The sequence below is a fragment of the Pan paniscus genome, chromosome 15, assembly GCF_029289425.2.
Source record: "Pan paniscus chromosome 15, NHGRI_mPanPan1-v2.0_pri, whole genome shotgun sequence".
Taxonomy (NCBI): Eukaryota; Metazoa; Chordata; class Mammalia; order Primates; family Hominidae; genus Pan; species Pan paniscus.
This window is the reverse complement of record NC_073264.2, coordinates 75656465-75681194: the sequence shown is the minus strand read 5'-3', so window position 1 is coordinate 75681194 and position 24730 is coordinate 75656465. Positions and strand designations below refer to the sequence as shown.

At 52.2% G+C, this 24730-nt stretch overlaps 1 protein-coding gene across 2 annotated transcripts in view; it reads left to right on the top strand.

Moving 5' to 3' along the window:
* LTBP2 (latent transforming growth factor beta binding protein 2) overlaps positions 1-24730 on the top strand; it is a 113607-nt gene that overhangs the window by 14401 nt on the left and 74476 nt on the right. For both annotated transcript variants that reach the window (XM_063596325.1, XM_008977905.5), the window contains exon 3: positions 11834-12098. In XM_063596325.1, coding sequence (XP_063452395.1) covers positions 11834-12098 — 265 coding nt within the window. The remainder of the gene's footprint in view (positions 1-11833; positions 12099-24730) is intronic.

Below are 24730 nucleotides of genomic sequence, written 5' to 3'. Positions count from 1 at the left end.
CTTAACAAGCCTTAGGAAAAGGAGTAAGGGCAAGGGTAGGATTTTCGTCTTCACTGACTGGTTAGCACCCGCCAGGAGCCAGGAGCCAGGAAAGTCTCATCTCCGGATGAACCAGCCAGTGGGGACTCTGAAGTTGGCAGGGAGTGGTGGAGAGGAAGGTGGGAGGTGGCGAAGGGTAATAATTGTATGACCTCAGTGGAACCCAGCTGATATGTAGGGTGCACTCTCATCAAGAGACCGTGTCCATTTCTTACCCCTGCATGGGGGTACCCTTCCTGGGGAGACCTTCCTGGGGAGCAGGTTACCCTGAGGCTCTTTGTCCAACGAGGTGATTAGGAGATGTCCTTGACTGGGAGCTTTCTGAAGCCAGGTGCTGTGTCCTGCTGACACCAGTGGAGTGCCTGGCCCTCTCTCCACACCTGTGTCCTTTGTACGTGCTTGGGACCTGTTTATCAAAGAGTTGAGTGGGGAAATGATGGCATGGGTGGCTGGCAGTTTCCTCCCTCCATCCCCAGCTGCCTCTTCTCTGTCTCCTTCACTGGCTTCTCCCTCTCTACCTGACGTCTTAATGTTGGGCTTCCCCAGGACTTTCCCCAGACCTTCCAAATCCCTCACCCCAAAGAGGGAGGCCATAGGAGCCAAGCGGAGCATGAACTGCCCCTGGGTATTGAGTGCCAGCAGGCACTCTGCCCGACAATTGACATGCAATACTAACAGTAATGCCCGGGGCTCACTCTGCCTGGATGTGCCAAACGCTGCCATCTTCCTTCAAACCCTCATGGTGTTCTCTGTCCTGGTCCCCTCCTGTGTCCCTGGCTGCTGCTTCTCCTCTGCTCACTACTAAACTGTGGGTTTCCCAGGACTTAGTCTGGGGTCTTCTATTTTGTTTTTGCATTGCTCCCGGAACGATCTGCTGCCTTCTCATGGATGTAAACATCATCTCTGGGCCAATGACGCCCAGATTCACATGAATCCTCTGCCAGGCCTCTTGTCTGACCTTCAGTCTTTCGCATCTGCTGCCTGCTCAACATCTGCACTTGATGTCTCCCAGACATCCTCATCCCAACTTGTCTAAAATGAACTCGTGACTTCCCTTCCTCTGAGCTAACTCCCCCGTGCAGGTCTTACTCACTCTGTTAACTGGCACCCCCATCGACTTGACTGCTCGAGCCAGCCACCCAGGGGCTACAGGGACACCTTCCTCTCACTCAGGCTTTGACATCAACCCATTACCAAGCCCTGTTTGTTTTACTTCCTCAGTCCCTCGTGGACCTGCCTGCTTCCCTGCTGCCTCTCTGGGCCGGGGCCCTGTCACAGCTCTCCTGGGTGATACCGCAGCCTGCTGCCCGCTCTCCCTGCCGCCCTCAACACATCCCACCTGAAACTTCCTGCAGCGGCATCTCCGCACTCACCCAGCTCCCCGAGTGCAGCCTGGGCCACTGGCCTCTAGGCTGGTGCACATGCTGCTGCCTCTGTGTCTGCTCCCCGTCATCTCTCTGTGCGGCTGGCCCTTGTCATCTACCCAGTCTCTGTTTTGAGGTGTCCTCCTCAGAGGGGCTGCCCTGGCCACTCTTGCTTGAGTGGCCCCCACCGGCCTTGTTCTTCTGGATCTTGGGCCCTCAACTGTCTCCTCCATCCCTCACGTACCAAGTTCTGCTCCACTTCTTTGTTTTTTATATTTATTTATTTATTTATTTATTTATTTATTTATTTTTGAAACAGCATCTGGCTCTGTCACCCAGGCTGGAGTGCAGTGGCGCAATCTCGGCTCACTGTAATCTCGGCCTCCCAGGTTCAAGCAGTTCTCCTCCCTCAGCCTCTCAAGTAGCTGGGATTACAGGTGTGTGCTACCACGCCTGACTAATTTTTGTATTTATATAGAGACGTTTTGACTAATTTTTGTATTTTTGTAGAGACGTTTCATCATGTTGGCCAGACTGGTCTTGAACACCTGACCTCAGGTGATCCACCTGCCTTGGACTCCCAAAGTGCTGGGATTACAGGCATGAGCCACCATGCCCATCCTGCTCCACTTCTTTGCACTTCTTTGTTTACCTATTGAGTGACAGTCCCTCTGACTAAATTGTAAGCCCCAAAAGGACAGTCTCTCTTGTTTGCCATCCTGGCAAATTGTGCGTTTGAATGCATTACTGTTTTCTAGAGAAGAACACTGAGGCTCACAGAGGTGATGAAACTGGCCCCAGGTGAGATCCCACAGTCAGAACTCAAACATGGGTCTCCGACTGCAGGGCCACACTGTCCTTCATGCCCCTGCCCTGGCCTCTCTGATTTGTCAGTGTTTGGGGTGGTGTTCTCATCCTTCCCAACCATCCTGGGCCTGGGCGCGGGGGGCTGGTGCTGTTGTGGGAGGATGGCTGGCTCCACTCCAGCCTAGAACTGTCTCCCCTGGAAGCTGCTTTTCTGGAAAAGACTCATTCCCAGGGACCCCTCCCAGCCTGTCTCACCTCTGGGGCCCCTCTGGCACTGAGGCTTCCTCCCAGACAAGCCTTGGGACTGTGGGGATGGACAGGCAACTCTTCTCTGCTTTGGGGCAGCAGCTGGAGAGGAGCCTAGGCCTCTCAGCCCTGGGCCATGAGCCGGGCCCAGAGTCTTCCTCCTCATGCCTGCTGGAGCTAGTGGGATTGGGGCTGCTCTCTGCCCCAGCCCCTGGCCCCGCGGCTCCCCGGCCCCGACCTGGCCCAGTGTTGCAGCATTTGTTAATGCAATTAACAGGGCGGTCCATGCTGAAGGGCTGGGGGCCAAGGTCTGACTCACACCTCCCCTTCCTCCCCTCCAGCCGCCAAACGGTAGAGGCCCGCTTGGTCTGCCAGACAGCGTCTGCAGAGAGCAAGTGAGGGGCCAAGAACGGCATCTTTCTCTCATTAGGAGGTTTTATGCGAACACAACTGCTATTTTGGAGCTGGGCACTTGGCCGGCCCCTGAGCCCCAGTGCAGTTTCCAGCCGTCCTGAGCCATGGTCCTGGCACAGCTGTGTGGGAGCTGGGTGAGCCCCTGAGGCCCTGACTTCTCCCACAGCCTGGGGGCTCGGGTCCTCAGTCAGGGCCTGGGAGACACAGCCCCTGGGCAGAGCTTGAGAGTGGAGAGAGCGATTCTGAGGTGGATTCTGAGGGTGGATTCCGAGTGTGTGTGTGAGCCAGACAGGGATTCCCTGGGCTAGGGGATCTCTGACATCAGGGTCCCTCTCCTTCCTGTGGAAACCAAAAGTCAAGGTTGTGGAGAAACAGCTCAGGGCCACAGGTGGACCCCCCAGTAAGCAGATTCCAGGGACAAACTGAGGTCTCCAGGTGAGGGTCCCAAGTCGGATGCCCAGGGGTGTCTGAGGTAAATACTGTGGATGAGGTGCAAACTGTCCCGTCTGCGAAGGCCTCTAGCTGTGAAAGGGGACAGGGCCCCGGCCTGAGGAGGGGATCAGGTGGCTCAGTGGATAGGGTCTTAGCATCCCACTGGCACAGATTTTAGGGAAAATGGAGGTTTAACCTGGGAAGCAGCTGAGCTTCAGGAATGGGGGGCTGGGCCCAGAGTCTGGAGTTGAAGTTCTTCCCCCAGACCAGAGCGGGTGGCACTGGAAGCCACCGAGGAAGGGAGAGGCTAGAGGGACCCACCCTGAAGTTGGTGCCTCCTCTATCTAACGGGTCATAGATGGAGGGCGAAGGTGTCTCTGGGGCCCAGGAGAGACAGCCGGAGAGAGCCGATGACAAATGCCTTGCCCTGGGGGTAGGGTGGCAGTGGGGAGGGGCCTGGCTATATTTGACACCTAGAAAGCAGTCCCCACCCAGCACCATGGCCCTTGGTTGTTCATCTCTGTAACCAGGGCCTGATCCCTGGAGACGTGTTTGAGTCCCAGCTCTGTGTCCTGGGGCAAGTGACTGGCCCTTTTCTAGCCACAGGGCCTCGTCCATAAAATGGGCATAACAATCTATATAGAGTTGGTTTTGGGGATGAATGATAGGAACGCGATAGCTCTTACTGTGCGCCAGGTACCATTCTAAGCACTTCATATGGTTCATTTTTAATCCTCACAACAGCCCTATAAGCTAGATTGGATTTTTATCCTGAGGGCCTGAGTTGACATTGCCCTTTCCTGGGGAAAGGGTCATAGCCAAGAAGCTCAGAGGCCATCTGGCCTCTGGGGGAGTGGTTAGTTTTGTTGTTGTTTTAGGCTTTGCTGTGCTGGCCAGTGGAACTTCCTGTGATGATGGAAATGTTCTATATCTTGCTGTCCAGTGTGGTAGCTGCGAGCCACATGTGGGTATCGAGCACTTGAAATATGGCTTGTGAGACTGAAGGAACTGAATTTTAAATTTTATTTAATGTGAATCCATTTAAATTTAAATAACCACATACAGTTCGTGGCTACAGTGTGAGACTCTCTTGAACAGCACAGCTTTAGAGAGTCCAAAGTACACCCACGTCCAGGTGCTCAGCTGAGACTGACAACAGCTCTTTGAAGCAAGAATTATCAGCCCCATATCGTGGACGAGGCCACTGGCACACTGGTGGAGACATCTCAGCGAGATGACATGTGTCCAAGGTCATGCAGCTGAGATGTAGCAGAGCTGGGGTCAAACCAAACCAATCCTCCTGCCCCCCACCCCGTGTTCTTGCTACTACCCAGTAGCCAATGAGCAGGGGCTCTGAGCAGATGGTAGGAGCAGCCTGCATGGGGTGGTCGGGAGGGGCTGTTTCTAGAATCTCTCCCAGGCCTGCCCATTCTGAGTTTGGTCCCTTCCCAAAAGTAGGGGTTTTGTGTGGAAAATCTGAGCAAACCTCTGTTGACTGTTCTGGGGTGGAGTGAAGGGAGAAGGGGCTCAGCTAGGAACATGGGGGGATTAGGGGAACAATGCCTTTTATTTCTTGCTTTTAAAGCAATTTCAGGAGTTTTCTTCCTCTTTTGGCGTCCTGCTGACTCCACAGAGCCGAACACCCAAAGCTGGGACTTTCCACCCCTCTAATGCTCAGTGAAGAGCGGGCCAGGGGGGTGTGGAAAAGAAAGGGTCCTGGAGGAGCCCAAATTATGAATGGCTAGAGACTGGCATTGGCAAGCGAGCATGAGGAGGCTTCGTCACAGTGTAGTCTTCCGGTTGTCCGAGGGTACGTCCCAGGGGCTGGGGGGTATTCCATCTTCTGCAGATCAACTCCCACAGGCTAAATGTGGACATCGCGGTATCGTGCTTGATAAACGGACCAATAATCAAGTGGAGATTCATTAGAACCACATAACCCATACTAGGTTGATTTCTCAAGTATAAGGCCTGGTCTGTTGCCCAGGCTGGAGTGCACTGACACCATCATGGTTCACTGCAGCCTCAAACTCCTGAGCCCAAGTGATCCCTCCCACCTCAGCCTCACAAGTAGCTAAGACTAGAGGTGTGCACCATCACACCCAGCTAATTTTTAAAGTTTTTTTTGTAGAGATGGGGTCCCACTCTACAAAATATGTAAGTATAAGGCCTGGTCTGTTGCCCAGGCTGGGCAACCCTTGGACTAAGGCAATCCTCCAGCCTCAGCCTCCTAAAGTGCTGGGATTACAGGCGTGAGCCACTGCACCCACCTCTAGGATCTCTACTGTTGAGGAAAAATTGGAGGCATCAAACTCCAAGGGCAAAACATGAAGACTCGCTGGCCCACCATGGATGGAGGTTTTCTGTCTTAAAATTCCCACAGCACCGCATGGAACTGCCTCTCCTGGCACCTCAGCGTTTCCTTCTTTGCTCTAAGCAATAGCCTCTGCCACTGGAGATTCTGAGATGGCCGATTTCCTTTTGGATATTGAAGTTTTGAAATCATGCTCATTTGGCATAGGAATGTTTCACTTCAGTCTCCTTTAAACAAAAGGACACACGACCACGATTGCCCCTCCCTCCCGAAGGGTCACTGGACTTCATGCACCAGTAATGTTTCCAAAAATATCTTAAGTACCAACATGCAGTGGCCAGCTTTTCATTTTTCCAAGTGAAGCCATCAGGAAAAAACAAAAAACAAAACTAATTACCACTTGTCATCACCTTTAATTAAAAAGAACATTTTAACTCCAAAAATGTAGAAAAGACATCATCTCAAAAGACACTCTTTAGATGGGAAAAATATAACCTATGGAAAAGAAACAACCCAGGAAGGTGTTTCTTTTCCTGACTTTATGGCAGATGGGTAAAAACTGTCGAACTGTCCCATTCACAGACAGGCACTGGAAGCCACCATCATGGACCATTTAGGGGTGACTTTTGTGGGAGTGGAGAGAGAGGAGAGGAGTCTACATACTCCAATCCCGTAATGCAAACACTCAGCTCAAAACACAATGCTTGATTTCCGTGAGGAAGCCAGGTAGTTCCAGGCATCTTGCTGAGACTTGTGAAAACAAGAGAGGATGTGAGTGAAGCCGGCGAGAGCTGGTTCTAAACCTCCAAAAACCTGAAACTTGTTGGAGGCTCTGCCTCAGCAGGTTGGGCCTCTGCACAGCATCCTACATGGTTAATTCAGAAGGGTTACCTTCCTGAGGGGATTTTTCCCACCAATACATCTGGCTGGTTTGGAAGCCTTTTAGAACTTGATTTACTAGGCTATTATATACTAAATGCCATTTCCACAGTCCCCCCTAACCACTCATTTCCCATGAGCTGTTTGTTCATTGTACCAACCAAAGTCTTCCAGCCCTAACCCTCACTGAGGACCTAATTCCCTGCTTGGAAAATGGTTTCTAGGAATGTGGGAACCCCCACTGGCCAGGGCTTCTCCCTCTGCAGGGCCCAGTCTTGTTCACCTTTCTGGCCTCGGCACCCAGTATGATCAAGATAAGGTGCTCACTACATGTTTTCGGAATGTATTATTAGCAAGCGAGGCAGAACCAGAGCTAAGTGAGTCGTGGCGAGCCGTAGGGGCTTGGCTCACAGGGTTTGGGGTCTTGGATTTCTAGACAGTGAAAGATCTTATTTTATATATATATTTAATTTCAATAGCTTTTGGAGTACAAATGGTTTTTGGTTACATGGATAAATTGTTTAGTGGTGAAGTCTAAGATTTTAGTGCACCCATCACCGGAGTAGTGTACATTTTACCCAATATGTAGTTTTTTTTTCTGCAACTCTTCCCACTCTTTCCCTTCTGAGTCTCTAAAGTCCATTGTATCACTCTGTATGCCTTTTCATACCCATAGCTTAGCTCCCACTTGTAAGTGATGACATGTATTTGGTTTTCCATTCCTGAGCTACTTCACTTAGAATAATGGCCTCCAGCTCCATCCAAGTTGCTGCAAAAAGACATTATTTCATTCTTTTCTATGACTGAGTAATATTCCATGGTGTATATATATATCACATTTTCTTTTTCTTTTCTTTTTCTTTTTTTGAGGCAGAGTCTCACTGTCGCCCAGGCTGGAGTGCAGTAGCACGATCTCGGCTCACTCCTGGGTTTAAGTGATTCTCTTGCCTCAGCCTCCCGAGTAGCTGGGATTACAGGCACCTGCCACCACACCTGGTTAATTTTTTGTATTTTTAGTAGAGATGGGGTTCACCACATTTTCTTTATCCATTCATTGGTTGATGGGCATTAAGTTGGTTCCATATCTTTGCAATCGTGAATTGTGCTGCAGTAGACATACACGTGCGGGTATCTTTTTGATAGAATGACTTCTTTGCCTTTACTCAGTAGTGGGATTGCTGGATTGAATGGTTGACCTACTTTTGGTTCTTTGAGAAATCTCCATACTGTTTTCCATAGGAGTGGTACTAATTTACATTCCCACCAGCAGTGTATAAGTGTTCCCTTTTCACCATGTCTGTGCCAACATCAATTGTTTTGTGACTTTTTAGTAATGGCCATTCTGGCTGGGATAAGGTGGTATCTCATTGTGGTTTTAATTTGCATTTCCCTGATGATGAGTGATGTTGAACATTTTTTCATATATTTGTTGTATGAAGGATCTTATTGTTAATGTGGAGGATGGGCTGTTCTCAGGGCTCAGGAGGGGAAGGATGGAAGCTAGACTGTTTTCCAAAGGCCATCCTCGGGGCAAGGACCACACACTCAGAGGTGGAAGCTGCATGACCTTCCTCTCACCCACGCCGGGCTTTGGGTCTCTGTGGCAGAGAGGTGTGGGTCCATGTGGGAGATCACTCAGGCCTTCCCATTCTATTCCCTCCCTAAAAAAACCCCAAGGCCGAGACCTGCCCTGGGCACATCTGCTTCCTCCATGTTCACTAGCACTGGCGTGGCTGCTGGGCTGGCCCCAGCTGACCATGTTTCCAGTGGTGGTGGTGACAGGGGCCTGGCAGGTGGTCAAGTGGGGACTAAGTATGCTTGGGCAGATGGAGGGGTGGCCAGGCCAAAATCCTGCCGTGGTGGCAGTTTGTGTTTGGGGAAGTGCTCTGGGTTACAATTCTCTGACATGGTTTTACCTAGAGGCCTGGAGCCTGCCAGGAAGAGGTGCCTGGGCATGAAGAAAAATGCTCTGGCCTCAGAGCCCAACTTGTGGTTGGAATGCTATTAAAACCTGTTATTTCCCACACTCTCTGCTGATAGACTGGTCTTGAGTGCCCTTGGTGCACAATGTCCAATTTATTCATCCTTTGTGTCTCTGGTCAGCATCACCTCCTCCAAGAAGCCTTCCCTGACTTTCCCTACTCCCTGCCTCAGCCTGGGTTAGAGGGTCCAGCTGACATAGCACTTGTCATATAACTTGTGTGTTCTACTTTCCGTGTCAGACAGTGTGCTGGAGACACTATCACAAGCTTCACACCCAGTGAGTGCTCTACGAATGCTCATTGGATAAGCCCATGAGATGACGTACATCCTCCATCATTATTTAAAAATTCTGTGTGGGCTTTGGAAGGGTGTGTGGTCCTGGGGTCTCCACTGTCAGGGCCAATTGAGATGTGCAGTTTCTCAGGGCAGAGTTCCCAAGGATGCATTTGCCGGCTGACTTGAAGCTAACAGATCCCCTTTATTTCCTTATCAGCTCTGGGCCAAGGCTCAGAAATAGTAGAGAGGAAGAGGAAGAACCATGCCCACCCTTCTGGGAGTCAGTGGGGGTGGAAAGAGCCTGGGCTTGTCAGTCACATAGAGCTGGATTTGAATCCTGGCTCCACCATTAACTAGCTGGGTGACCTCAGGCAAGTCTCTTAACCTCTCTGAGCTTCAGCAGCATTATCTGTAAAATGGGAATCATAGTCACACCTGCTGCATAGAATTGTCGAGAGGCTTCAGTGAGAGTGTGTATGCAGAGCACGGTGCCAGGCCTATTGTCACACTCATCAGACAGTAGCTGCCATAATAAAAATAATAATAATCATGTTATTGTTAGCCATATGTTAGGAGCTAAAGTTACAAAGAGGTGTAAGAGACAGTCACTACACTTCAAGGGGCTGACTATATGAGTCAGGAAATTGAGACACATGCATAAAAAAACTAATGGCAGCGGCCTCATGCGGCGGCTCACGCCTGTAATCCCAGCACTTTGGGAGGCCGAGGCGGGCGGATCACCTGAGGTCGGGAGTTTCAGACCAGCCTGACCAACATGGAGAAACTCCATCTCTACTAAAAATACAAAATTAGCAGGGCATGGTGGCGGGCGCCTGTAATCCCAGCTACTCGGGAGGCTGAGGCAGGAGAATCACTTGAATCTGGGAGGCGGAGTTTGTGGTGAGCCGAGATCGCGTCATTGCATCCAGCCTGGGCAACAAGAGTGAAACTCCGTCTCAAAACAAAAACCCAAAAAACAAAAACAACAACAACAAAAACTAATGGCAGTATGCAGGGCATGCCCAGTGAATGGCAAACACGACAAGTGTTTTTCCTGTTAATCAAAGGAGGGAGCAGCTGCTGAGAGGTGGGTGTCCAGCATGGGGAAGTGGGTCTTGAGGGAACAGTAGGAGCCAGGTAAATGGAGAGCAAGTGGGAAAGAAGAGAGGACATAGCACATGCAAAGACAGAGAGAAGACAGAGCAGAGGCTACCTGGGGCCACAGCCAGCAGGCCAGCTCGGCTGGAGCACGTTGGCTTAGAGGAATGTTAGAGGGGATGAGACCAGGAGGGTCTTCAGTGCTCGTCTATGGACTTGAATCCAGAAGACATCAGGGAGCCATTGAAGGTCTCTGTGACATGGGCCAGGTGGAATTTTGGAGGTGTTTATCCCGGCCAGCCCCTGGTTTGGATTCTGGTACTCTTCTCAGAAAGGAGAGTTCAGCTCACAAAACCCAGGAACCTGCTCTGGGTAGCTGTGCCTGGTAGTTTCACAGGTGCCCTTAGGATCCCTGAGATGACAGGGTCTGTGTATCTGCCTCCTCTTCCTCACTGACCTTGCCTACACCTCCTCCGCCACCAGACCCTGGCCTTCCTGGGTCTCTGGCGGCTCCTCGAGTATGCCACGTTCCTTCCAGCCTCCACAGCCTGGTCTTCGCCTCGCCCTCTGCTTGGGAGACTGCCCAGGTCTTTGGGGGTTCGCTTCCTTTGCACGCTCCCATCTCTCTCTTCAGAGAGGTGCCCTGGCCGCCCCATCTGAGTCTCCTGGTTGGGCCTGGACCCCTGCATCACCTGGGTTGTCTTCACAGCCCTTGAAACTGCCTGAGGCCACATCATGCTATTGTTTTCTTGCTTCCTGTTGGTGTCCTTTACTCGACCGCAAGCCCTAGATGGACAAGGACTTTGTCCCAGTGCCTGGCATTCACTAGGGCTCAACAGCTATTTGTTGAATGAATGAGCAACAGATGGATGAGGCATTGGGTTTCGAGGGTGCGGTGTGAGCCAGACCATGCTTCCGGGGCTCATATGTGTTCCCCAGTGGAGGTCCTGGTGGGGGAGGGGCAGGACTCCATATCCCAGTGTGTGCCTCTGCGTGGAATGTTCCCTTGGCCATTAATCATGGGATGTGGCTCTGGACTTTGCAAGGGGATGAAGGACATTGAAGAGAGGAGTCAGCCTGGGGAGCTGGTGGCTAATGCTGCGTAGGGCTAACCAGGAGGAGGGCTTGGTTTCAGCTCCACCTTGCCTCCGGCTGGACCCACAGCCCAGGAGGCAGAATCCAGAGAGAGCCTGAGCCTGAACAGAGGCCCCACAGAGCGGGGCACTTACCTGGCCAGCAGCGGCTGTGGTGCCGGCAGCTATGTTCTGGCCACCGTGCTTTCTCTGGCCGCAGTCGAGAGTTCTGCCTTGCTAAGGAGGGCGGGAGATGGAGAACAATGGGAAGGAGAGGAGAGACCATCAAGCTGAAGATGCCTTTGAAGGGCCCTTAGAGTCCTCCAGCCTCCTTAGTTCACCCCTCCCGTGATTTAGGCGCAAACAGAGGCTCAGTGAAGTCAAGACCATGCAGCTCACAAGTGACAGGAAAACCCCAGCAACTCAAACCGCTTGAATTTCAGGCCAGTGTTGGGCCCTTTCCCACAAAAGAGACTGATTCATTCATCCATTCGCTCCATGTTTACTGAGAATCTGCTCTGTGGCAATCCCTATTCGAAGTTCCGGGGCCGCTGTCTGTCCTCAGGCGGCTTCCAGTCTGGTGGGAGTGAACATTTCCGTATAGACACAGTGTCAGGCGGTGCACTTCCTCTTCAGGGTGTGCTGTGGGACGTGGTGGTGTGAGCCACTCTGCAGCTGGCCATATAGTCTTTGGTTGTCCAGAGATCAGAGGTGAACAAGTCCTGGGGGTCTGTGGATGGAGGTGGGAGAGACATGGGTCAGGGAGCCCCCTGAGGCCAGGAGAGTGGCTTCCTGCTTGAGCGACAGGGTTGCAGCACTCAGGAGGGTCCTTCTGACAGGAAGGTGTGGGCAGCTGTGGTCTCAGCGCCCTATGGCCACTGCTGTCACCTCTCTCCCTGTGTCCTCAGCCGTTTGCGAGCCGCCGTGCCAGAACCGGGGCTCCTGCAGCCGCCCGCAGCTCTGTGTCTGCCGCTCTGGTTTCCGTGGAGCCCGCTGCGAGGAGGTCATTCCCGATGAGGAATTTGACCCCCAGAACTCCAGGCTGGCACCTCGACGCTGGGCCGAGCGTTCACCCAACCTGCGCAGGAGCAGTGCGGCTGGAGAGGGCACCTTGGCCAGAGCACAGCCGCCAGCACCACAGTCGCCGCCCCCACCACAGTTGCCACCAGCCGGGTAAGTCCCCTTCTCCATGGGGCTTGGGGTCTGGGGCTCAGGCTCTTTTTGGAGAGGCTTCTACCTTTGGACCGTTTGGTGAAGGCTGGTGGAGAAGGCTGCAGAGTCCTCCCTTCTCTCCTCCCCACCCTCCTTGGCTTTCCCTGGCATGGCCAGAGATATGAGCAGGAGAGTAGGTGTTGGGGCTGGCATGGGCTTTGCCAGCCTGGGGTGGAAAGAAGAGGAGGGAAGCGAAGTCTTTGCCCTCGAGTGCCTGAAAGAAAGCTGAGGAGGGCGTGTACCTGGGACCACGGCTTCTTGGTTCACAGCCTGGCTTTGCCATTTCCCAGGTGGGCCACCCCAGGCGAGCCACTTACCTCTCTGTGCCTCGGATTCTGCATCAGTAAGGTGGGACAATGATAATACCTGTGCTATGAATTGTCGTAAAGATTAAATTAGTCAATATAAAGAAAGTGCTTAGAACAGTGCCTGGCACATATGGAAGCTCTGTATACATGTTCTCCCACACCCCATCCTGAACTCTTCCTCCTCTGCCTGTGGTCCCTGTGATGTAGGAAGGACTCCTCTGCCAGAAGAAGACCCTTCGGTTTCCTCAGCACCCAGCTTCAGCCTCTCTCCTTAGAGGGGAGAAGAAGGAGCATGTGGGAGAAGGGAGTAGAAAGAAAAGTGAACAAGGGGAGTGTTCATGGGCAGGATTCCCTGGCCTGCTTGCCAGCCCATCTGGCTAGACTTTTTCTAGCTCAGGACAGGAAATCTGAACTTTATAAACGAGTCCATTTCTAGGGGACTGTGTTTTCCTTTTCGTTTTTCAGGTTAGTTTTTCCATTCGCTTTCTGCTTAAGAAGTTCTTTCTGAAATGTTGCAACCTTGCCTTGCTGAACTAAAGGGAAAGAGGATTTGCTCTTTCAGAGCCCAGGAGAACCAGAGAGAGGAGGCTGACCTTGAGGTTAGGTTCCAGCAGGAAAGGTTAGGAGAGACTGGCTGAGTTGGAGGGAGAGCAAAGAAAGGAGGTTGAGGGTGTCCAGGAACTCTGAGAGTGGGTGAGGTCAGGTGGACCAGGATCTTGGTGAGCTGGGTTCCGGGGCCCTGGTCACCCAAGCAGATATTTTCCAAGGGCAGCTAGGAGCAGGAAGAAAGAAAGGATGGACTCAGGTCAAGGGCCTAGGGAACTCCAAGGTCAAGAGCAAAAGAGCCAAACCCTGCAGCCAAGGCCCAGGGGTGCTGCCGCAGAAACAAGGAGCAGAGCTAAGGGGTCCCAGGTGGATAACAGTGAGGGCCTGGGATTGGCAGTGAGCAGGTGGGCAGTGCCGGTGCCTTGTTCTGATCGGTCCTGGCTGAGGGTCCTAGGTGGTAAGCCTGGTGTAAGGCACCTGGAGGAATACTAGAGGTGCCAGTTCAAGGGCCAGCCAGGGCAGGGGTGGGCACAGAGTCCTTCCAGCAGAGCTTCCCCCATCTCTTTTGGCTTGTGGGATTCATTTATTTATGATGCACTGATCTCATGTGGGTGTGTGCTAGGAGCAGGGTTTGCTGGGCAAGTCACTCTGCCTCTCACACTCTTGAATCTTGAGTCAGAGCCATTTGAAGTCCCCTGCTGCATCTTCCCACCAGTCTGACTCCTCCCCATTCTTCAAGGTGAATCACATTCACTAGGCTCTCTGGCCCCTGCAGCACTTACTCTCTGGCATGCATCTGCGCCCTGCACCCCCAGCTGCTTGTAGACCCAGTGGCCTGTGCTCTGTATTTCTCTACAGCCCCCATGCATAGTGCTTGGCCCATCAAAAATGCTCAGTCCATATTTGCTCTGACACTGGGTCCAAACTACAGTTAGCCTAACAAAAGGGCCCACTTGGCACTGAACCCTCAGCCTGTACCTGCAGCCAAGGGCACCACCCCATGTGTTGCTCAGAGGGCAGGAGGAGGTGAGGCCCCTGCCGGTTCCCATGGTGGGTTCTCCATTTTTCCCTAGCGCAGCACTTTTCACCCTGCCTTCAGATGGTCTGTCCATTTGCTCACTGGACCAGGAGCTACCCGGGAGCTCACAGGGACTGTGTCCTGCTCATTCAAAATTGTGTCCCTGGTACCTAACACCATGCCTGGCACACTTATGTGCTCAATCAGTGTAAGTTAAATGGATAAATAAATGAGGCTAGGTGTTGGGGAGAGGGGAGGCTGCGAGGCCAGGAGGATGGGCAGTGTGAGCCTTCTATCCCCCAGTGAAGGTTTCCTGTGTGTGACAGGCAGTGGAGGGCCGAGGTCCTGGGTGAGGTCTCTGGCCCACAGCAGGGCTGTCCTCTTTGACTTTCACAGGCTCCCTGGCCAGGGGCTACTGTGATGTTCTTAATGAGCTGCAGCCTCCAGGCCAGCCTAGTCTCTCTGTGCCCTGGGGCCTCAATGCCATGAAATCTGGGAGTGCCCTACTGTTGGCCCAGCTGCTGGCCCAGCTGTGTTTTGCTTTAGGAGGCCAAATCCTGCTTGCCTGGTGGTGTCAGACATTTCCTGTGACCTTGGCCAGGTTTCTCAAGCAGTTGCTGGCCTCTCTCCTGATAGCAACTTGGACAGGCCCTGTGTGTCCAGATAGAGGTGGTGACATGACACAGGGGGCATTCTAGGAGTTGGGGAGGGAAATGTCTGGGGAGGGGAACACTGCAGGGATTGGTGATGGCCGGAGGCCCTCTTCAGGAGAGCAGGCAGAGACCGAGAGACTTGTGTCCTGGAGGAAGACCAGAGGGAGAGGCCAGGAGTGTCCCAGGCAGCAGGCAGGGTGCCCTACAGAGGGCCAGACATGGACTGATGCTGTCCAGCTGTTGTCTGGGCTGGCTGGAGGGGCCTGGAGACTCCCTTGAGCCTCATGTCCTGGCTTCTTCCCCAAGGCTGGGCAGAGTGCCTGCCTCACCTGGAGATCAAAAGCCAGGCAGCTGGGAAGGGCCTGGAGAGATGGGAGAGGGCTGGTTACAGGAACCTGCAACCAGCAGGCTTTGGAAAGCAGTGGTTTAGACCAGCACTTCTCAAACTGAAACCAGTAGGTGAGTCACCTGGGAACTTGTCAACATGCAGGTTCTGATTCGGCAGGTCTAGGATGAGCAGCTCTAACGTGGTCCCACGGGATGCTGATGCTACTGGGCCACGGACCATATTTTGAGTAGTGAGGGTTAGAGCCCGGGCTTTGGTGCGTTCTAATTCTGGATTTAGCACTCACCAGCTGTGTGTTAACAGGCACTCATCCTAACCTCTCTGAGCCAATAGTGTCCACCTGATAGGATGACAGGAAAGATTAAATGAGACCATGTGAGTAGAACACTTAGTGTGGTGCCTGATATGAGTTAGTGTTCAATACACGATAGCTGTCAATGGGCAGGATCTCTTTGCTGTGAGGACTTGGGTGGATGGGAGGAGGTGGCAACGAGCAGAGAGAGGAAACTGGAGTGTGTGTGTGTGTGTGTGTGTATGTGTGTGTGTGCATGTACACAGAACAGGTGTAGACCTGTTCTGGGAAGAAATCAGAGCCCAGACTCAGCCTCAGTGGTCAGTAGGTCCAGTAGTGGCTTTGGCTGGCTTGGGATACAGTTATTCCACCAGGACCATTGTCACCAGCCCTAGGGAAGAGGAGGTTAAGGGGAGGTGTCAAGAATGGGAGGGACCTTCGCTGGGTTTGCTCTAGACCTGAGGACCTAGAGGCTGAGCCCTGGAGACATCCTACACAGGCTTGAGAAGAATCACTTGAACCCAGGAGGTGGAGGTTGCAGTGAGCTGAGATGGCACCATTGCACTCCAGCCGGGGTGACAAGAGTGAAACTCCATCTCAAAAAAAAAAAACACAACAACAACCCTAGGCAGGCTTGGTCACAACATGGGCAACAAGGGGCCTGAAGGCAGTGCTGAGCCCTGAGTGGGGTGGCTGGGGTGTGTCTGGGGAGCTGTGACCCTGTGGTGGTGGCTTCCAGCAGGCTGCTCCTGCCTGGTCGCTCCCTCTCCTCTGGATCTCTTCCTCTCTGCACACCCCACCTCTTTATCCACTGTATTCATTTTCTATGGCTGCCATGACACACGATCACAAAATTAGCAGGTTAAAACAACACACATTTATTTCTGTACAGTTGTATAGGTCACACATCTGAAACGGGTCTCATCAGGCTGAAATCAAGGTGTCAGCAGGCTCCTGGGGCTCTAGGGGGGCTCGGTTTCCTCGCTCATTCAGGTTATCTGCAGAATTCAGTCCCTTGCAATTGTAAGACGGAGGCCCCATTTCCTTGCTAGCTGTCACTTGAGGGCCATATCAGGAGCTGCCCTCATTCCTTGGCTTGAGGCCACCTTCCTCCATCTTCAAAGCCAGCAGCAGCAGGTGGACTCCGTGTTTGGATCTCCCCTCTGCCTGCCTCTTTGGCTGTCTGTCTCCCTGACTCACTCCCTTGCCTCCCTCTTCTACTTTTAGGGGCCCATGTCATGACCCTGGGCCCACCAAGATAATCCAGGACCATCTCTCTATTTTAAGGTCAACTGATTAGCAACCTTAACTCCATCGGTAACCCTAATTTCCTTTTGCTATTTAATATAACATATTCAAAGGCGTAACCCCAGGGACAGAGATCATGGGGGCCAACCACACCCACTCACTACAGCACATTCCAACTGGGACCCTTGTCCAAAGTGGAAGAGCTCCCTTTTATCAAGGGCTTGCCACAAGGGTGGCCCTATGTGATCTGGCCCCAAAGCCTGTCTGACATCCCCAGTGTCCACCCTCACCACTCACAGCCCGTGTTCATCCTGCTTCTGCTCTGCCAGCTGACTGTATTTTCCTCAAACGTGCTGGAGATGCTCCCACCTCAGGGCCTTGGCACTTGCTATCCCCCTCCCTGGAGCCCTGGAATTATTATTATTATTATTTTTTTGAGACAGGGTCTCACTCTGTCACCCAGGCTGGAGTGTAGTGTCACAGCTCACTGCAGCCTCGACCTCCTGGTCTCTTGCAATCCTCCCATCTCAGCCTCCCAAGTAGCTGAGACTACAGGTGTGCACCACCATACCCGGCTAATTTTTGTATTTTTTTATAGACGTGGTTTCACCATGTTGCCCAGGCTGGTCTCCAACTCCTGGGTTCAAGCGATCCTCCTGCCTTGGCCTAAGTGCTGGGATTACAGGCGTGAGCCCCTGCACCTGGCCCCTGTGTTAGCTTTCTAAGGCTTCCATAACAACAAACTGAGTGGCTTAAAATAGCAGAAATTTATGCTCTTATAGCTCAGGAGCTGGAAGTCCAAAAATCAAGGTGGCAGGATTGGTTCCCTCTGAGACTCTGAGGGAGAAGGTTCTGTGCCTCTCTGCTAGCATATCTGTTGGCAATCCTTGGCCTTCCTTGGCTTGTAGCTGCATGACCTTGACCCCGCCTCAGTCATCACGTGGCCTTCTTCCTTGTGTGTGTCTGTGTGTCTCTGTGTTGTCTTCTTCTTATAAGGGTTCAGTCATTGGATTTAGGGTCCTCCCTAATCCAGTGTGAAGTCATCTAAAGCTAACAACTTCTACAAAGACTCTATTTCCAAACGAGGTCACATTCATAGGTCCGGGGTTAGGACTCACGTCTTCGTGGGGACACAATTCAACCCGCATCAAAACACTCTTCCCCTCACACTCCTGTGGCTTCTTCTACCCTTTCCTTTGTAGTGGGGCCCTCTCTGTCCACCACATCTAAAACCATGCCCTCCACATCCTCCCCACCTCCCACCTGGCATTTTTCTCTGCAACACTAACGTCTTAGGTATTTTACCTATTTATTTGAATTCTTCTTCTTCTTACCCCAAGAAAGTGTCAGATGTGGGAGGACAGGGGTTTTTCTCTCTTTTCTTGGCTGAAATCTCTCCAGCACCTCGAGCATGACTCAGCCCGTTGTAGCATTGAGTAAATACATGCCCAGAGTATGGTTGAGTCAATTAGCTGTCTACACCCATTTTGCTTTACGTCTACAATCGGCTGTCTACATCCATTTTGTTTTACATCTCACAACTCCCTACAACAGGTGGCCAGGGTTGCCGTTCTGTTGGTGAGGAGAGGCTCAGAGAGGGGAGGTAGCCTGTCCTTACCCCTTCCCAGCCTGGTATCTCCAGCACCTGTCCTCTGCCTGCACTAATCTCTCTGAGTTTTTGTCCGTGGGGAGACAGGGAAGGGCCAGGGCACCAGGGCAGCTCTTGTTGGAGGTCCAACCTCAGGTGGTGAGTGCCAGGACTGCTGGGCGCGTATGGCAGCATGTGCCTGCATGTGGGTGGTCACCTGGGCAGAGGCTCCCTACCTCAGAGCAGAACCCTGCCTTGCCTCAGCCTCCACGGCTCCACAGGGGCCCTGTTGGCACTTTTTGGCATGACCTTTAACCTATCGATGCTGAGAGTGATTGGCATGACCTTTAACCTACTGCTGCTGAGAGTGAGCCCACGGGTTTCCCGTGGCAGTGCTGCCTGCCTCCACCCAAGACCTTGACTAACTTTCCTATTGGGAGCACAGGGACTCTGCTCCCAAGTGGGTGGTCTCTCTAAGTCTGAGGGAACGGAGGGAACTATCAAAAGATTGCTGCCCCAGAGCCACTGCCGGGGAGACCCAGGCATCCCTTCCTAGGGGCAAAGGTGCGGGGAAGGCAGCACCCCCTGGTTGACAAAATGGCAAGGGGTTTTCCCAGTGACGAGGCAGAATCAGAAACTAGGTGCTGGGGCCAGGCGCAGTGGCTCACACCTGTAATCCCAGCACTTTGGGAGGCAGAGGTGCGTGGATCACCTGAGGTCAGGAGTTCGAGACGAGCCTGGCCAACATGGCGAAACCCCGTCTCTACTAAAAATACAAAAAATTAGCCAGGCATGGTGGCAGGCGCCTGTAATCCCAGCTACTTGGGAGGCTGAGACAGGGGAATTGCTTGAACCCGGGAGGCAGAGGTTGCAGTGAGCCAAGATCACGACATTGCACTCCAGCCTGGGCAACAAGAGCAAAACTCTGTCTCGAAAACAAACAAACAAAAAGCCTAGGTGCCAGGAACAGAGTGGCTGGGAACAGACACCCAGCCTGGGGACCTCAGTGTGGCAGCTTGTAAATTGTGTCCCCTTCCCCCAGTGCCAGCAGCAAAGGGGTTGGGGTCAGGGAGGACACAGGACAAGGCTCCCTGCAGGGCTGTTGTGGACAGGTCTGCTGATGATATCATGAACCTAGAGGCGGGTTCAGGCTTGGCTGGCAGGAAGGAGGCCGTGTGGCACTGTTATGGGGGAGTGCAGACTAGTTTCTGACTGGGGCAGTGCTGGGCGCCCTGAGGATTAGAGTCTGGTGGCTGGATGAGGGGACATGAGTAGGGTGCCTGGTGGCCCAGTGTGTGTCAGGGGAGCCCGGGGCAGGGGGGTTAAATTTGGTGTTAGGCAGAATGTAAATCCTGATGCCCTCACAAACTTTGCAAGCCCCTTTACCTCCCTGAAACTCAATTTCTTTGACCTTGATGTGGGAAAATGAATGTCCATCTTCTACGATGGTTGGGAGAATTTACTGAAATAACGTAGCACGATTCGCGGGGTGTCTGTCACACAGTCGGTCCAATAAACCTGAAATCTCTTGGCCTACCTGCCTACTCCATGTGCTTATGACAGATCAGTGTGGAACACCTCATTTGCCAGGATGAGTTTTTCTGCACCTCACTGTCTGGGCTTATAGCTGGGGAAACTGAGGCAGGATGCAGGTTGGCCACTAGGTTGTGGGCCCGCCTGAAGGCCTGCCCTGGCCTTCTGAGCCTGGCTCCTGCTCCAGCCCCTCCCACCGCTGCCACCCTCCCCTCTGGGCTTCTGTGTGCTGCTGCGGGCCTTCTGCTTGTTCCTTTGGGCTACGTGGCCCCCTCTTTGTCTTTCTTCCTTCTCATTCAAGTCCCTTGGACCCAAGATTGTTCTCTGATTCAGCTGTGACGTGCCAGAAGACCAACGTGTGCTCGGAGACCTTGGGAAAATCTTCTGCCCTTCCTGGGCTTGTTCCCGCATTTGTAAATCAGAGGGCTAGTGTGGATCTCCTCTAAGCTCAAGAGCTAATGGTCAGCTGGGCGCGCTGGCTCATGCCTGTAATCCCAGCACTTTGGGAGGCTGAGACAGGTGGATCACTGGAGGTCAGGAGTGCAAGACCAGCCTGATCAACATGGAAACCCCATTTCTACTAAAGATACAAAAATTAGCTGGGTATGGTGGTGGGCATCTGTAATCCCAGCTACTTGGGAGGCTGAGATGGGAGAATGGCTTGAATCTGGGAGGTAGAGGTTGCAGTGAGCTGAGATTGCGCCACTGTACTCCAGCCTGGGCAACAGAGTGAGACTCTGTTTCAAGAAAAAAAAAAAAAAAAAAAAGAGATAATGGTCTAGGATTCCGGCCAGCCTGGCCATCTTCCATCCCTAATGGTGAAATGTGCTCATTCTCCCCTTTGCCTGTTTCCAAGGTTGTGACAAGAACATGTGAGCCTCTCACCAGGGCAGACCTTCGCTGTCCCTGACACCTTGGCAAGCCTGCAGAGGGCTAAGCAGCCTGCATCTTCTGTGCTGTGTCACCCATTTCCTCATGGCCCCTGAGTTCTCTTTCTCTGCGGGGTTAACTCAAACCTACAAATTTGTGGTGGCCTCCGAGGGTTGAGCCCTTCTCTCTCTTTCTTTTCTTTTTTTAGCCTTTTTTTCTTTCTTTTTCCTGACCTGTTTGTATAACTCTGATTCCCAAAATTGCTCCTTGGGTTTTTCTGGAATTCCCCCAACACTTAGGACCTTGAAAACTATTTTGAATAGACTCGGAATCAGTAAACCCAATTTTGGCCTCTTAGTTACTAACTGGCCTTGTGACCTTGGGCAAGCCACTTAACATCACTAAGCATTAATGTCCCTTTCTGTAAAATGAGAGGGTTAATTCTCCCCTCACTGGGATGTTGTGAGAATTAACTAAGACGTGTGTGAAAGATTGCTTTGTGAGTTTTAACATGCCTTGCAAATGCTTGTTATTACTTTTTAGCTGTCCTGACCCTGGGCTTGGGTATTTGCTCATGCCTGGTATATGTACAGAAGCCACTTTTAGGAAGAAGCTCCTTAATGAGGCCCTTGAGGAAATAGTTTAGAGGAAATCTTTTAATTTTAAGCTTAGGGAAGGACATCCCCTGTTGTATCCATCTTAACACAACAACAGGGGATGTCCTTCCATCATATCATACTCTCTGTGACAGGTACCCCAAGAGTTGTACAGTGTACAGCGTATGCAGCTGTATGTGGTGACCCCAGACCTGGCTTCTTCCCTAGAGGGAGATGTCTCCCATTTTTCCAATATTTAATATTTTCAAACCTCAACTTGAGAGTCCTTTCCTCTGGCTCACTTTTTATTTCCACAGTACTTTCTATTTTCCACTTTCTAACGTAGCATATAATTTACTTACTTATTACATTTGTATATAATCCATTTTTCCCAGTTACTATATTCCTCAAGAGCAGGGATCTTTGTTTTGTTCACTGACATATCCCAAGCTCCTAGAATGGTGCCCAGGATATAGCAGGCCCTCACTAACTAAATATCCACTGAATGGACACCCCTGTCCTAATGCATCTTCTGTTGCTTCCTAGAGCAGAGAGATGGTCTCAGGGCCATTTCCTTCTGAGCTGATGCTCAGGCCATCCCCTAGCAAGTCACTGACATGGAGGGGCTCTCCCAGCCCTCCCAACAGGTGGTGCTTCCTTACCCTGTGCCCCTTGGCCCTGGGAGTCTGAAGCCAGGCAAACTGAGGGCAATGCCTCTCCCCTGAGGGCAGGGAGAGTGGGCTTGACAGACCCTCAGGAGTGCTGAGAGTCTGGACAGGGGGTTGTGGCAGCTGTAAAGGAGGCTCCTCCTGGTTTCTTCCATCTCTTGGGCCTTAGAAGAGCCCCCGTGACTCCCCTTCCCTGGGGCTGTGGGTTTGGAAGAGGGAGGGCTCAGAGGGGTTAGGAAGAAGGGGAATGCTCACTGTAGGCCTCCAGCCAGATCCAATGGAAGAGATTTTATTTTCCCAAGTCTGAGGGTGCAGAAGCCCTGCTCATGCTTTTTGAGGAGAGTGGGAAGAGACCTTTGTCTCAGCCAAGAACTTCCTTCACCACCCACGCCCCGTCTCCCTGCTGTTGCAGAGGGTAGGTTCTAGAAATGTGGATGGGCCACACTAAGGCTTGTGGAGGGTCCCTTGGCACTCAACCTCTGCCAGCCCCAGTGCATCCCTGCCCAGCAGAGACTATTTGGAGTGGCCAGATGGGTCTGAGGCACTGTGTTCCAGCCAGGCAGGGGAGGGACGCCTGCTGTTCTGCATTGGACCTTTCAGCTGTTGGACACAACACCAGGGGTTGTCCTTCACATTATAGTCTCTGTGACAGGTAACCCAAGAGTTGTGCAGTGCACAGCCTGTGCAGCTGTATGTGGTGATACTAGACCTGGCTTCTTTCTGGGAAGGAGAGAGATGTCTCCTATTTCCCTTACAAAGCGTATTGCTTCAAGGCCGTCCTTTCCAGCTGGGTTTGGCTGTTGAGGTCCCTTCGAGGTTCCCCTGAAAGGGGGATGGATCTCTGGGCCTTTGTAGTGTTAACGTGCATCTCTCCAACCCACACAAATACCTGAGATCCATGGAGGTCAGGCCCTGAGCAGGCCACGGCTGGCCTTAGGGGGTACAGGTGTGGGATGATAAAAAGACTCCAGCTCTGGGCAGATGTAGCCCAGGGCACATGGTCTAGCTATGCTTTGATCTGGAGCCTAGAAGTCCCAGGAGAGGTTGTGAGGAAGGTGGGGGCCAGTGTGCCTTCCTTCTTCTGCGTGATAAAGCCGGCAACCTCTTCCTCTTCTCATGCTGGGCACAGAGCAGACATCTCTGGGTTGGTGAGGGTGCCCAGCTCAGGCCTCTGAGTGCTCAGGGGAGGAGGCCCCGCCTTCTCCCCACATGGGGCACTGGGCAGATTCAAGGGAAATGGTGTCTGCTTTCTACACACTTCCTCCTACCTTCCCCCTTCTCCCATTTGAGCCTGAAGGCGGACTTCTGGCCCAAGAAGATCTCAAACTCTCTGATGACAACCTAGTGACTCCCTTTTTTAGTATTCTCCCAGAGCTGAGGAATATATGGACCGCATCCTGGGTTTGGTTTCAGGAGAGGACTCCTCCCAGCCCTGCCCCAGGTCCAGCCCTAAACAAATCTCTGAGATACGAGCTATTCACCTTCTGTCCTCCCAGAGCCTACAGTTCGGTGATGGGGAAAGCTACCTTTTCCAGTTCATCATCATCATCTTCATCATCAGTAGGATTTATTGCACCCTGCTGTGTTTCAGGCATTGTGCTAGATTCCTACCCTATTCTTTTCCTCCTTGCTGTCCCCACTTTAGAGTCACCAGCTCAGTGACATGCAGGACATGGATGTTGTACAAATGTCTTTTGGTCAATTGTGTCGTGTCCAAATAGTGGAGTATAAATGGCATAGCACAGGGACCAGCACCCAGGAGCACAGGGGTGCAGAGGTTCCCCAGAGCTCATCATGGCCTTAGTGGTGTGCTTGGAATTATGGTTACCATGGTGGAAGTTTGGGTTAAGATTGACTAGCACTAAGGTTGTGGTTAGGGTGACATTCTATTTAACAATACGGTAGTGGTTAGGGTAAGATTAGAGGAATAACTTTAGCAGTGCAGCATTAGGGTGAGGTTTTAATCTTAGGATTGTGGTCAGGATTGGGTTAGGGTTATGCTAAAGTAACATTTAGGACTGTGGGTGTTTTCGATTGTATGTGTGGTTGTTGTTCTAACCCACTATTGATGGAGCCTTATTGAATAAGCTGACAGTTTACAGGCACCACCTAATTTAATACTGGGTACAGCTCGGCACAGTGGCTAAGAGCATGGGCCACGAGTCAGACAGATCCCGGTTCCACTTGACTCGGTTACTCCCCAGTCGTGCTATCGAGTGTGTTCTTTCACCTCCCCAAGTCTCAATGTGAAAGACTGATGATACCAATACTGGCTGCGCAGAGCTGTGGTCAGAATAACACAAAGGAATGTGGATAAAGTGCCGGCTCACATAGGTAAGCGCTCAGTACTCGATAGCAAATACTTTTTCTTGTCTGGGTCAGTTAGAGTTCCAGCAGGAAAGGGATGGCACACTCGATGTATTTATTTACAAAAGCACTGGCAGAGTCAAGAGAAAACAATGAAGAATGGTGGAGTATCCCAGGGTAGTTACGTAGGCAAGCCCTTACCCTCCAGGTCTAAAGGGGCAAGGGACCAGCAGTCATAAGAACCCAGGGTAGCTCAGGCTATAGGAGAGGGCCATGGACAGGGCTGCGGCCTCTGGTGGAGGAATGCAGCCACTGCTCACCTGCAGTACCTGTTGCGAGGGAGCTGGGAGGATCTGCACCTCCACTCACCCTTCTCCTGCCCTCTGACCTCCTGCCACAGTTCCCCACTGATGGAACTGGACCAGAAGGCAGAGGGCAAAGGAATCTCCCAGGACTCAGAGTGGGATGGAGAGGGATCCAGGGGCAAGTGGAAGATCTTCAGCACATTTGCCAGTCCTTGCCATGACCCTGTGAGGAGGGTATTCCCATGACTCCCACTTTGCAATGAGGACACTGAGGGTAAGGGCGATTCCAGCCTAGCTCTCCTCGACTTCAGAACT